Genomic DNA, 14,540 nt, shown 5'->3' with positions numbered 1-14,540 from the left:
CCCCCACCTTGAATGGGGGTGGGGCCAGCCAGCCAACCACCTGCGGCCCTTCCCCCACCCGGCCCCGCCCTCAATCAGGGTGGGGGTGGCAGTGGGGGGGGGGGCGGCTGACCTCCTGCAGCCCCCCGCCCCTGGCCAGCTCGGCCCTGATTGGCCCCAATCGGGGCGGGGCGGCCGGACCCCACCCATGCACAAATTTGTGCACCGGGCCTCTAGTACATATATAATGTGTCAAAATATATCAACTTGTATGCTTTAAACATGGGCAGTTTATTATTGACCAAGTCTTCAATTGCCTATTTCTTACCCTCTGCTTTGTCTTGACCAAATTTTAATAAGGCTTCTTTCTTTTATGCAGACTCTGCTTGTCCCCCTCATCAGCTAGCTTCCCCTGGAAATCAGCTGACCACAGCAGAACACTTTCCTGTCAATCCTCACTTGTTATTCCCCTTGCTTCTCAGCTTCTCCTTAAAAGATTCTGCTTATCTCTGCTTTGCCCCCACCTTCACCCTATTAAAGAAAAACCTTTTTCTCTTTGATTCTGAGATACTTCCAGATTTCAGAGATCAGAGTGGTCTCGCTATTACAATAGCCTTTCCTTATCTAAGTCTTAATTTAGTTCTTTGACATTGTATTCAATTATACTTCAATAAAGCTGTTAACTTTTTTTGAAAAACAGTGTAAGATGGCTTCATAAAAAAAGAGAGAATTAGGAACAGTGTATACATGTATTCTGATTATGATAAAAGTATCATTTTAAATGGTTTTGTAATAACTAACCATTAGTGGACAGAAATTAATTTTCTACCTCAGTCTGCATGATCTCCTCAATTAAAGAGTAATCTAAAATTTTTTAATTTAAAAAACACTATTAAAAAGTATAAAGAAGCTATGATGGTAATCTTGAAAAAGGAGTACTACTAGTCCAATACAAAATTCAAAAAGTCTTAAGAAAAATAATTGATAAATTTGCCTTCATTTAAATTTCAATATAATAAAAATACATGCGATAAAAAGCTAAATAACGAGAGTAAACCCTAGTGTAAACTGTAGACTTTGGGTGATAATGATGTGTCAATGTAGAGCCATCAATTGTAACAAATGTACCACTGTGCTGCAGGATGTGGACAATGGAGAAGTGCTTATGTGAGGGACAGGCAATATATGGAACTCTCGGTACTTTCCACTCAAATTTGCTTTGACCCTAAAACTGCTCTAAGAAATAATGTTGACTTATTTTTTTAAGCTTAATGATAAGCAACAGACAGAGAGGAATTATTAGAACATATTCACAAAGGACTTTGGCCATAATACAAGTTGCTAGAAGTAGATTTTAAAAAATCAACAGCATAACATATAAACTTATGCAGGATATAAAATAATAACTCATAAGAGAAAAGTATGCATATGGTCTAAAAGCATATGAAAAGTGATAAAAACTAAATGAAACTTGAAGCAAACATAACCTGTTGAGAGGGTACATGGGAGAGCTAGAGCTTATGGAGGTTCTCACACTCAACAAAATCCTATAGGAAGAACTCTATGTTAATAATAAAGTGCTATGGTTCTAACTTCCTTTTCCCTTCTATAAATACCTCTATCTTGGCATGTAGGCCAGAGTGCGCACATATGATCATGTGATTTTTGTCCTTCATTTTGTTTATGTGATGTATCACATTTATTGATTTGCCAGACTTGCATCTCCAATGGGTAGAAGGGTGGGAATGAGGGACATCTGTCATACTATCAACAATAAACGTATGTTTTGTAAGAATAAATTATTTTTAAAAACATAAAATATGTAAGGATAAAGAACTGAGAATGCCTGGAAAGGCAAAGAATTTGGTCATCCTAATAGCATAATGTTAATATAGAAATTAAACATGCTTTATTAGGCCTTATTTTCCTCATTTGAAAATGAGAATATAAAAAATGTCAATCTGTTTGGGTTACTGTGAGAGAATTACACCATGTAAAACATTGAGCAGAAGTCCTGACACGCAGCAGTAATTCGATGAAGGCTAATTACAATTTCATCATATAATACATATTGCCTTTCTAGAATGGGAAGTCTTCTGGCAAAACCAGGTGTGGTCGGGTAAAGAAGAAGAACTTGTGGGAAAGATTGAGAATAGAGTGAAGCTTACACAAAAATGAACAAATTTCTTTAAAATTTAATGCTAGGCCTAGGAGGAGGCCATTTGGAGAGGAGAATGGCTCAGATACAGAACAATAATAATAAAGATGAGCATAGGCTTATGGAAATAAGTATGAGCATCAGGTGTGATAAAACCACAGATCAGTAGGTAAACTGGAGGTTAATTAAGGGAGGATGTTAATTTCAGTACTGAGAACTTTGTTAATGAAGGGCTCTGGAAAATGAGCCAGCTTCAAGTTATTATTAAAGTAAGTTCAACCAAATAAATATTTCTGCAATGGCAGTGCCAGACAGAACGTGAGAGTTTACCAGTAGAGCCAAGTGAGAAACCAAGTCATTCTTTAAAGTAAATAAATGACCCAATAACCGTAACAGAAATGGTAGAAGCTGGCAAAAAAAATAAAGAAAGAAAGAATCGGCATGGCGCTTTCCTTGACATCAAAACAGATGACACCATTAGTTATGTTCTGGGAAGGAGGAGGATGACCAATCCCAGGAACAGGTCCCCACAAGGAAAATGCCAATCCTCTTTCTGCCACTAAGTTTTACTTTAGCTCCTATGCCAGAGTTGCCCACAGCAAGCTATTTAATTTTTTGCAAACCCTGAAGTAATGTGACAAAGCAAAAAGCAAACATTCAACTGACCTTTGGAGAACCACAGTCACACTCTTCCCCGGGGTCCACCAACTTATTACCACAGAAAGGAGCACTATAGGCTTCGTCAGGCTTGGGAATATTAAGAAGGCAGTTTCCGCCTTTATTTAAAGTTAACTTCTCAAAGTCTTCTGCACTGCAACTGCTGAAGTTCCTGGAACCTCTATAATAAACATCAAGAAAAAGAGCTCATGTCACAGCAATTACTTTTTTCAAAAAATTTAAGTCATGTCTTCAACCAACTAGAAATGAATATTTAAAACAGCAGTTAATAACCTAACCAAAATAGAGAGAAATGAGAATTAATATCTATTTCTAAAAAATATAAAACATTATTTCAGTTACTATATAATAATTACTATTTGGGTTACAATATATTATACCTCTATGAAAAAAATCTTTCAAACAATCACTTTCATTGAAATACAAAATCAAAAATCTTGTCAGAAGACAGTTTAAAAATTATCTAGTCCTATCCAGAATTAAGTTTTATTTATCTTCCATAGTACAAGGTCTTCAAGTATTTGGAGCTAGCTATACGTTTACCCAATCTTCTTTTCACTTATTGTTTTACTAAATCACTATAAAATATCTTCACATAATCCCACTATTTTTACTTTTGAAGACTAGTGGGAAACACACCCATATATACAACAAGAATCTTTTAGAAATCCAAGTCACATTAAAATTTTATCAGGGGAATTTTGTGCCCTGAAAGAATCTCTTCTTCATCAGATTGAGCAATGTTGCCCAAGTAGCAGTGGGAATAAAAACGGTTGCATTATAGTGTTTGAGGAAGCATGCCTCTCTATGTTGAGTCTCTGTAAATCCCAGGAATCTAAGGAACAGTTCCTTCCTGTGAAATTTTGTCCCCTGGGTATTCAGTTTACACGCTTCTTTGCTAACTGACCCAAAATCTCCAGGGAAGGAGACAGTCCTGGCTCTAGGCTCTTGGGAATGGAAGGCAGTCTGTCTAGAACATTTTGGTACTGTTAACTACTATTCGACAAAAAGGTATTTGAATGTGAGATGCTGAAGGGTTTTAACAGATTGGCAGAGAAGGAACATGAACAATCAATTGCCTATTACAAAAGAATGAGTAAAGACACTATTTTGACTCACACAGAAAGTAAAGGCAGGGCACAAGCTTTTTGACAATAACAACACTTGTTTTACATATTCTTCTTTTTCTTGCTACTCTCTGTTTAAGAATATTGTGAGGAGTCTTTTTTTACGATATCATTCATTCAACAAATATTTGTTAAATCATTTCTTATATTCAAGGCGATCTTCTCTGTTAAGGGATGAAACAGTAAACAAAGCAGACAAAAATCCCCAACCCTGTAAAGGTGATATTCTAGTGACTGAGACTGTAAACTTAATAAGTAAATTCAAACACTAGCCAATTTGGCTCAGTGGATAGAGCATCGGCCTGCGAACTGAAGGGTCCCAGGTTCGATTCTGGTCAAGGGCACATGCCCAGGTTGTGGGCTTGATCCCCAGTAGGGGGCGTGCAGTAGGCAGCCAATAAATGATTCTCTCCTATCATTGATGTTTCTCTCTCTCTCCCTCTCCCTTCCTCTCTGAAATCAATAAAAATATATTAAAAAGATACGTAACTAAATTCAATAGTGTATTAGTTGATAAGTGCAATTGAGAAAAAAGGTGAAGAGGTGAAGGGGATGACCTGTGTAGGCAAAGAAGCGATTGCAATTTTTAAAGGAGCAGTCAGGAGGAACCAAGATGGCGGCATAGGTAAGCACCTAAACTGCTGCCTTGCACAACAATTTCAAAACTACAACTAAAAGACAGAACGGACACCATCCAGAACCACAGGAAAGCTGGCTGAGTGAAAATTCTACAACTAGAAGGAAAGAGAAAAGCTCACAGAGAATTGGAGGTATGGCAAAGGGTCTTTGTGCGCACAGAGAGGAAGGGTGGCTGAGAGCCTGGCTGACTTTCTCTGGCAGAAGGGGGAAGGAAGCCCCCGAACGCACTGAACCCCAGTTCTGACTGCACTGAACCCCAGTCCCGGGTGAAACCCCGTGGACCCAGCCTCATACAGGGGGCGACTGGACTCTCAGGTAGAGAGAAAGGCACCCGGAGACTCGGAGACCCGAGGGAGACCCGGGGGAGCCCCGGTGGGCAGGGGTCTGGAGATGCCCGCGCCAGTGTGCACAAAGGCTGCGGAGGTTGCTACAGGCTTTCCCTAGCAGAAGGGAGTCAGAAGCACCTGACTGCACTGAACCCCAGTTCTGACTGCAATGAACCCCAGTTCCAGGCGAGCCCCTGGAGACCCACGCTCTTACTGGGGGGGATCGGGACTCTCGGGCGGAGACTCGGGAGCCGGGGAAGGCAGAGGTCTGAAGGCGCGCGCGTGCCAGTGCACACAAAGGCTGCGGAGGTTGCCACAGGCTTTCCCTAGTGGAAGGGAGTCAGAAGCTCCTGACTGCACTGAGCCCCAGTTCTGACTGCACTGAACCCCAGTTCCAGGCGAGCTCCTGGGACCCACACTCCTGTGGGGGGGAATCTGGACTCTCGGGCGGAGAGTCGGGAGCCGGGGAAGGCAGAGGTCTGAAGGCGTGCACATGCGCGCACACACAAGGGCAAGGCTGACTGGAAGCCAAGACTGTCTGTTCCGCCTGAGACTCCACCCCATCCAAACTGAGCACAGAGGCCTTTGCAATTTGGCAAGTCTAATCCTATAAGGCTGTCTCCAACACCGAACTTCTCCCAGCGTAGACACAGCTGATCCTTACAGCCAACTAGCCTGGAGGTCAATTCCTCCCAGTGATACCAACAACAATCAAGACTTAACTACAACAAGGCTGTACACACAGTCCACAAAGGGGTGCACCAAGAGTGTCCACCTCAGGTTAACTGGGAAGGCTGACCCACTGGGCCATATAGGAAACCTAGCACACAAATCTACCCTACCAACTCAGGGAAGCAATGAAAATGTGGCGTCAAAGAAACAGATCACAGACGAAAGAAATGGAGGAAAACAAACGACTGGATATAGAATTCAAAACCACGGATATAAGGCTTTTCAAAAATATCCTAGAAAAGGCCGATAAATATAACGAGACCCTCGAAGATATGAAAAAGGACCAACTAGAAATTAAACATACACTGACTGAAATAAAAAACATTATACAGAGACCCAACAACAGACTAAAGGAACACAAGAATCAAGTCAAAGAATTGAAATACAAAGAAGCAAAAAACACTCAACCAAAAAAGCAAAAAGCAAAAAGAATCCAAAAAGTTGAAGACAGTGTAAGAAGCCTCTGGGACAACTTCAAGCGTACCAACATCAGAATAATGGGGGTGCCAGAAGAAGAGAGAGAGCAAGATACTGAAAACCTATTTGAAGAAATAATGACTGAAAACTTCCCCCACCTGGTGAAAGAAATAGACTTCAAGTCCAGGAAGCGCGGAGAACCCCAAACAAAAGGAATCCAAAGAGGACCACACCATGCCGAAACCGGTTTGGCTCAGTGGATAGAGCGTCGGCCTGCGGACTGAAAGGTCCCGGGTTCGATTCCGGTCAAGGGCATGTACCTTGGTTGCGGGCACATCCCCAGTGGGAGGTGTGGAGGAGGCAGCTGATCGATGTTTCTCTCTCATCGATGTTTCTAGCTCTCTATCCCTCTCCCTTCCTCTCTGTAAAAATCAATAAAATATATTTAAAAAAAAAAAAAAAAAAAAAGAGGACCACACCAAGACCCATCATAATTAAAATGCCAAGAGCAAAAGACAAAGAGAGAATATTAAAAGCAGCAAGAGAAAAACAGTTAGTTACCTACAAGGGAGCACCCATATGATTGTCAGCTGATTTCTCAACAGAAACTATGCAGGCCAGATGGGAGTGGCAAGAAATTTTCAAAGTGATGAATAGCAAGAACCTACAACCAAGATTACTCTACCCAGCAAAGCTATCATTCAGAATTGAAGGGCAGATAAAGAGCTTCACAGATAAGAAAAAGCTAAAGGAGTTCATCACCACCAAACCAGTATTATATGAAATGCTGAAAGGTATTCTTAAAGAAGAGGAAGAAGGAAAAAGTAAAGATAAAAATTATGAACAACTAATACATATCTATCAACAAGTGAACCTAAAAATCAAGTGAATTAAAAACCTGAGGAAAAGAATAATCTGGTGAATATAATAGAATCAGGGACACAGAAAGGGAGTGGACTGATAATTCTCAGGGGGAAAGGGGTATGGGGGGGTTCAGGAAGAGACTGGACAAAAATCATACACCTATGGATGAGGACAGTGGGGGTGAGGTAAGGGCAGAAGGTGGGGTGGGAACCGGGTGGAGGGGAGCTATGGGGGGAAAATGGAGAAATAATTGTAATAATCTGAATAAAGATTTATTTAAAAAATAAATAAAAATAAAAAATAAAAGGATTATAACTCCTCTTGTTAAAAAAAATAAAAAATAAAATAAAAGAGCAGTCAGGACAGGCATTTCAAACATTGTGACAATTGAATCAAAACTGGCTATCTGGGGCAAGGAAACATTATAAGGAGAAGGAACAAGTACAAAAACCCTAAGATAGAAGCCCGCCTGGCATGCTCAAGAAAAAATAAAGAAGCCAGAAAGGTTGGAGTGGGAGTGAGTAGTGAAGGAATGGGTAATGTGAGATACCATCAGCAAAGGTAGGGATAGGCCATTGTAAGAAATTGAGTTTTTACTATGAGAGAAAGGAGGAGATTGAAAAGAGGGAGAAGGGAGAGAATGACAATTGAAAGTTTTGAGGAGAAACCAAGATGGCGGCATAAGGTATACACCTGTACGTGCTGCCTCTCACAACCACACCAAAACTACAGCTAAAAGACAAAACGTCTATCACCCAGAACCATGGGAGAGCTGGCTGAGTAGAAGTTGTACAACTATAAGGAAAGAGAAAAGAGCATTGAGACCGTGTAGGACGTGCACAGGCGTGGAAAAGCGGAGGTACGAAGGTGTGCAAATCGGGCTGGTGACTGGGTACGCTGTTTTTTTCAATATGAAGGGAGACACAAGCTCCTGACTGCTCTGAACTCCAGTTTCCGGCGAGACTCTGGGGACCCAGACTCCTATGGGGAGAAGCAGGACTGTCTGCCATCCGGTCAGAAAGTGAGGGTGGCTCTCCTGCAGATGTGCGCGCAGAAATCATTGTTTACTGTACAGGGGCGCGGGGCGCAGAGACGCAGAGAGGGCTGACTGGCAGCCATCACTGTTTGCCACGCCCTAGTGATTCCCTGAGACCCCGCCCCGCCAATTTACAAACCCACCCAAACTGTACGAAACAGCTTTTGCATATGAATGGCCTGCCCTATCACAGTTTAACCTAACAAACTGCAGCTGGGTCAGCTCCAAAACTTCCAAACCCCAAGCAAAGAGGAGAAATCTGCAGATCTTGCTGTAGCTCCTGCTGGGTGGCCTCAGACAGTAGCTGACCTGCACCACCTTGGAGATCCAAGAGCCAGTGTACCCAGTGGTCAGAGTGGGACCATCCAGATTACAACTCCACAGATCCATAAGGGACACACTCTGGGGGCAGACTCAGTGAGCACCAAAGCCCCACTGAAGCAAGTCCTGCCCCATAAGCGTGTCTCCAGCACAGAAGTTCTCCCATTGCAGACACAACTGATCCTCAGAGCCAATTGGCCTGGAGGTCAATTCCTCCCAGGGATACCAACAACAATCAAGGCTTAACTACAACAAGACTGTGCACACAGCCCACAAAGGGATGCACCAAGTGTCCACCTCAGGGCCCTAACCGGTTTGGCTCAGTGGATAGAGCGTCGGCCTGCGGACTGAAAGGTCCCAGGTTCGATTCCGGTCAAGGGCATGTACCTTGGTTGCAGGCACATCCCCAGTAGGAGGTGTGCAGGAGGCAGCTGATCGATGTTTCTCTCTCATCGATGTTTCTAACTCTCTATCCCTCTCCCTTCCTCTCAGTAAAAAATCAATAAAATATTTTTTAAAAAAAAGAGTGTCCACCTCAGGTAACTGGGGAGCCTGAGCCACTGGGCCCTATAGGACACCTAGCACACAAAGGCACTCTATCAACACAGGGAAGCAGCCAAAATGCGGAGACAAAGAAACAGGTCACAAATGACAGAAATGGAGGAAAGCAAACTACTGGATATAGAGTTCAAAACCACGGTTAAAAGGTTTTTCAAGAACTTTCTAAAAACCGCCGATAAATTTAGTGAGACCCTGGAGGATATGAAAAAGGACCAACTAGAAATTAAGCATACACTGACTGAAATAAAGAATAATATAAAGAGATCCAACAGCAGACTAGAGGATCCCAAGAATCAAGTCAAAGATTTGAAATACGAAGAAGCAAAAAACACCCAACCGGAAAAGAAAAAAGAATCCAAAAATATGAAGATAGTGTAAGGAGCATCTGGGGCAACTTCAAGCGTACCAACATCAGAATTATGGGGGTGCCAGAAGAAAGGAGAGAGCAAGATATTGAAAACATATTTGAAGAAATAATGACCGAAAACTTCCCTCACCTGGTGGAAGAAATAGACTTACAGGTCCAGGAAGCACAGAGAACCCCAAACAAAAGGAATCCAAAGAGGACCACACCAAGATACATCATAATTAAAATGCCAAGAGCAAAAGACAAAGAGAGAATATTAAAAGCAGCAAGAGAAAAACAGTTAGTTACCTACAAGGGAGCACCCATACGATTGTCAGCTGATTTCTCAACAGAAACTATGCAGGCCAGATGGAGTGGCAAGAAATATTCAAAGTGATGAATAGTAAGAACCTATAACCAAGATTACTCTACCCAGCAAAGCTATCATTCAGAATTGAAGGTCAGATAAAGAGCTTCACAGACAAGAAAAAGCTAAAGGAGTTCATCACCACCAAATCAGTATTATATGAAATGCTGAAAGGTATTCTTTAAGAAGAGAAAGAAGAAGAAAAAGGTAAAGATAAAAACTATGAACAACCAATACATATTTATCAACAAATGAATCTAAAAAATCAAATGAATAAAAAATCTGATGAACAGAATAAACTGGTGAATATAATAGAATCAGGGGCATAGAAAGGGAGTGGACTGACAATTCTTGGGGGGAAGGGGGTATGGGGGGCTCAGGAAGAGACTGGACAAAAACCATACACCTATGGATGAGGACAGTTTGGGGGAGGAGTAAGGGCAGAGGGTGGGGTGGGATCTGGGCGGAGGAGAACTATGGTGGGGGGGGGGGGGGAAAGAGGAACAACTCTAATAATCTGAACAATAAAGATTTATTTAAAAAATAAATAAATAAAATAAAAAATAAAAATAATTTCTCAGAACAAAATGATTAAAAAAAATACAGAAAAACCAGAAGAAAAATCAAAAAATGACCTGAAAGATTACCACCAAAAGACACAACAAGTTAAACTTTTGGCATACATCCTCACGATCTTTTTTCACATGTTCATATTTTTAAAGATAGTTATAATTCCCACTACGATATTTCATATATTCCTTTTTCGCATGGATAAATATATTTTTAAACCAACATATTATCAACCACTAGTGATTCACAAACCACACTCTTCAGTGCCCTGGAGCTTCTAAGGAGGTACCTCAGGAGTCTGCACCAACCTAGGCGCAATAGGCAGGTGCCTAGGACCCCTCATACTTTCAGTGGCCCACAAAAATGTTGAAAGCTTAGTTTCTTTTAAAATCAGAAGAAAAATGGGAAGTCACAATAATGAATATTTAATAATAAATCCAGCCTGGGTTATATTCATCTTGATTCTGAGATATCTTGAACTTTAGACAAAAATGGGTTTTTCCCTGACATTTTTTCAAAATGGTTACAACTGGTTTATTGGGAATCTATTTATTTTATACAGTTTTAACTATATTTCTAATACTATTTAATTGATTCCCTTGCTGTTCAAAACTAGACAATCATATCATCTGAGCTTTCCCCTTTTCAAATAATTATTCCTAAATATTTTCCTTATTCTGATGCAAAACAAGATAAAGTAATGGAACTGACAAATCTTCTCCCCATCCTTTTCTACTGTGCTCTACGCTTGGTAGAGAATGACCTATATGGACTGTATCCAATAAAACACAGCCAAATAAGAGGCACTGGCAGAGACAAGAAGGCAGTAGAATAAGGTGGATTAATTCCTCTGGATCCCTCTCCATCAGGTCACCTTATGTTGGCAGTTTCCCACTATTTCAACTTCTGTAGGGCCATTCCCTCCTATAGCTATTATTTCCCTCTCCAAGAGCCAATTACATTCCCTCCCTTTATGTCTTTTACATCCCTATAAGGTTATATTTTTAAGTTAGCCAAAAAAAAAAAATTTATTTGCAACTCTTCTCACGGGGAAAATGGTAGATTGCCTAATATTTGACATCATCTTATATACATGTTTTAATATGTAGTAAATTTTATTTTTTAAATATGTTTTTATTGATTTTTAGAGAGAGGAAGGGAGAGAGATAGAGAGATAGAAACATTGCTGAGAGAGCAGAACATCATGGATTGGCTGCCTCCTGCACATCCCCTACTGGGGATCCAATCCCACAACCAGGCATGTGCCCTGACAGAATCGAACCCATGACCTTTTCATTCCTGGGTCAATGCTTAACCGCTGAGCCATACCAGTAGGGCATATGTAGTAAATTTTAAACATAATATTCACAATAACATTACCTTCAAAATACTTCATAATAACTTTAGACTTCAGGTCTCTTCTTTGACACAGATTTACTTAGGAGAGTGTTTTAAAGTTATCAATTCATTTAGGGGGTTTTGTTATTAATATCTATCTAGTTTTATCACTTTGTGGCCAAAGAATAAGACTAGCCCTGTTTCTGCTTTTTGGAAATTACATAAGTCTTCTTTTGGTAAAATATATGGTCAATTGGACACCTGCAGTTTTACTTATAAAATTAACCATATTAAAATATTTATTTAAACCTCTATAATCTTAAGGACTTATCAGAATTTTAATATCGTAATTTATGGCCCAATATTTGGATTTTTGCAGCTTGATCTCTGAAGCTGCTTACAAAGCATAACTTGCCCTTTTGGGTTCAGAACCCACCCACAGAGTAAGCAGCTGTACTGTTTGTTAATCATACTCCTTGCATCACTGTTAAATAATACTTCCTGTACTATAATTGTGTGATAAGAAAAGAGCCTTTTATTCTACAGCCTGGGATGAAACTAGGATGTTGACAAATGCTTAATCATATATTACCTATTGTTCTCATCTCAAACCCCACATGCTTGGCCACTGAGTCAGCCAACTGTTAAAAGTACAGTTGTCCCCACCAATCAGAAAACAAACCATGTAAGTTCACGGTCTCTTTTCCCCTAGCAACCCATCTCTTTTGTCAGCTCCTTACAATTTTTGCTTTATAAACCTTGCCTTATCCAATCCATTTTGGAACATCTCTTTGGTTCATACTGAGGGCTACATTTCCTGGTTTGCAAATCATTATCTGAATAAACTCTCTTTCAATTTTTCAGAAAGTTTCTTCCAGACTTCTGTTTACATTTTATATGTGTGTGTTTTTACATAATCTATCAATGATTAAGAAAGGGATTTTAAAATTTTCTCTAATATATGGGAACATTTTCCCTTAGGTGCTTTTTACATTATATATCTTAATAATGTAAAATTAAAAAACTATGACAAATGTTCATTAATGATTACATATCTCATAAATGAAAAGTGATAATTTTTGTCTTATTTTGAGTCTCTTTGCTACAGGTATGTTTCCTGAATATAATTATAATGGTTTGTGGCCTATTACTGATGTATTTATTAGGTTAATATGTTGTCTCCCCCCATTAAAATGTAAATTCTGTAAAGGGCAAGTCTTTATCTAACTCACTGAAACAGTCTAAGTGCCTAAAACAAAGTCTAGCACACAGTGCTCAGTAAATATTTGATGAGTGACTGAAGTATGTGTCATACCATTTTAAATTCCACTACAGCACTGTTTCATGACATTCCTTCCTCTTACTGTTCCTTTTTCCATTAGTCTCTTATTTTACCTCAATGTTGATTATTTCTTTTCTCCTGAATCTATGTCTTCCTCAACCTCACTGCCAGCCAGAGCAAACACTAAACTTACTTCCCTGTCCAACAGAAAATATTTTACAAACATGACTTTTCTTGTGAATATAATTACACTTTTATGAAGGATAGTTTTTTCATAAGTGCTATTCTAATTCTTCCATATCTATTTTTCAGCCTAGTATTTGCTCAAAAACCAATAAAGTCTGCAGTAAATCCTGAGTGCTTCCCCTTTATACCAGGATGTGATTACAATTATATTCTCACATCTAAAGTGCTGGCTAATAAAGTTTTATTATTTTTTCAATGCCCTAGGAGCTTGAGGAAAATAGAAAAGGGAGTGAATCCTTAGGGCCATGGATATTCCCCATATGAAATCTTCATCTGTGTTTGTTAAAGATGAACATCTTTCATATCTCATTTTTTCTCTGACTCAACTTATAATCCACACATGCACTATGGTCATGTCCTACTAAAGGAGGATGGAACCTTGTTGCCTTATGAGAACTCTGCATCAAAAAGAAGCCCAACAACTCAATGGTTCTTGTTCACCCTTAGACCCTCAATTGTAACTATTTTTTAACCCTGGCAAAGGAAGGGGTTCTAAGATCACAGGCTCTTGACCCAGATTTTTTACTTCAAATCCCAGCTTCACCACTTCCTTAAATGTGTGACCTGTTCCTCATCCATTAGAGATAACAAAGTACCTACATCTCATTAGGTTGTTGCACATTAACTGATTAATACCTTTTAAGTGCCTAGAACAGTGCCTGATACAGAAAAAGAGTTCAATAAATGTTAACACTTCTTTCTCCTTCTCTTTGTCTTGCCTCTCACCTATTATGTATGAAACTGGAAATGTTAGGACTACGTCAAGATTTCTTCTACTTACAGTGACAACGCAGTGTTTGCTCATGAGGTTTGTGAGTAAATGTTTCATATAGTCCTTCAATCTATATTCTAACCTGCACTGAATCGAGCAGAATCCCTTCCCTAATTTGTAATTCAGATGTAAATTTTTCCATGTTCTTATATCTTTTGGTCTGTCAATTGGTTTAAAGAAGAGTGTAGCTACATACCTGTGCCTAAATAAATATTTCTTGCTAAAAGCTCTGTGGAATTATTTATTTAGTTAAAAAACAGACTTATCAATGGTATATCATGTAATTAATTTCAGGGGAGCCAGAGATAATTTTTCCTATTTTTCAACATAGACATGAGTATATCCCAGAGTTTAAGAAATACTGATCTACAATACCACCTTATAAAGAATAAGAAGAAATAACTCAATTACTTACGATGCTCCTGAATTCATAATGCAGCTCTTTGCTCCACAAACACAATTTCTCCCATCATCATGATTCATTCCAAGGTTATGACCCAACTCATGAGCAACAATGGATGCAAATGTCTCCACTGTGATTTGTCCAAACTGTCCAAACATAAGAAGGTATTACCTAGGTTTCTGAGCAAAAGGATATGTTTTGTTTCTGAAATTATTTTTTCACAAAAGGAAATTTATCACAATAATGTTAATAATCTATATGATAAATCAAGCATCTAACATCAGTCCTTATACATTTCAGCCTAGTAAGAAACTCGTGTGACTCAACACACTGATGAAGATAGACCCTTTAAGCAATAAGATCAAATACTTTAGCACC

The 14,540-nt window shown here is 39.5% G+C and overlaps 1 protein-coding gene across 1 annotated transcript in view; it reads right to left on the bottom strand.

Moving 5' to 3' along the window:
* ADAM9 (ADAM metallopeptidase domain 9) overlaps positions 1-14,540 on the bottom strand; it is a 114,285-nt gene that overhangs the window by 50,169 nt on the left and 49,576 nt on the right. Inside the window, exons 11-12 of the mRNA XM_080660923.1 lie at positions 14,175-14,308; positions 2,804-2,975 (exon numbers count right to left, since the gene is read on the bottom strand). Of these exons, the coding sequence (XP_080517049.1) occupies positions 2,804-2,975; positions 14,175-14,308 (306 nt within the window). The remainder of the gene's footprint in view (positions 1-2,803; positions 2,976-14,174; positions 14,309-14,540) is intronic.

The sequence above is a fragment of the Plecotus auritus genome (assembly GCF_963455305.1).
Source record: "Plecotus auritus genome assembly, chromosome: 3".
NCBI classification, from domain to species: domain Eukaryota; kingdom Metazoa; phylum Chordata; class Mammalia; order Chiroptera; family Vespertilionidae; genus Plecotus; species Plecotus auritus.
This window is presented reverse-complemented; position numbering and strand designations above follow the sequence as displayed.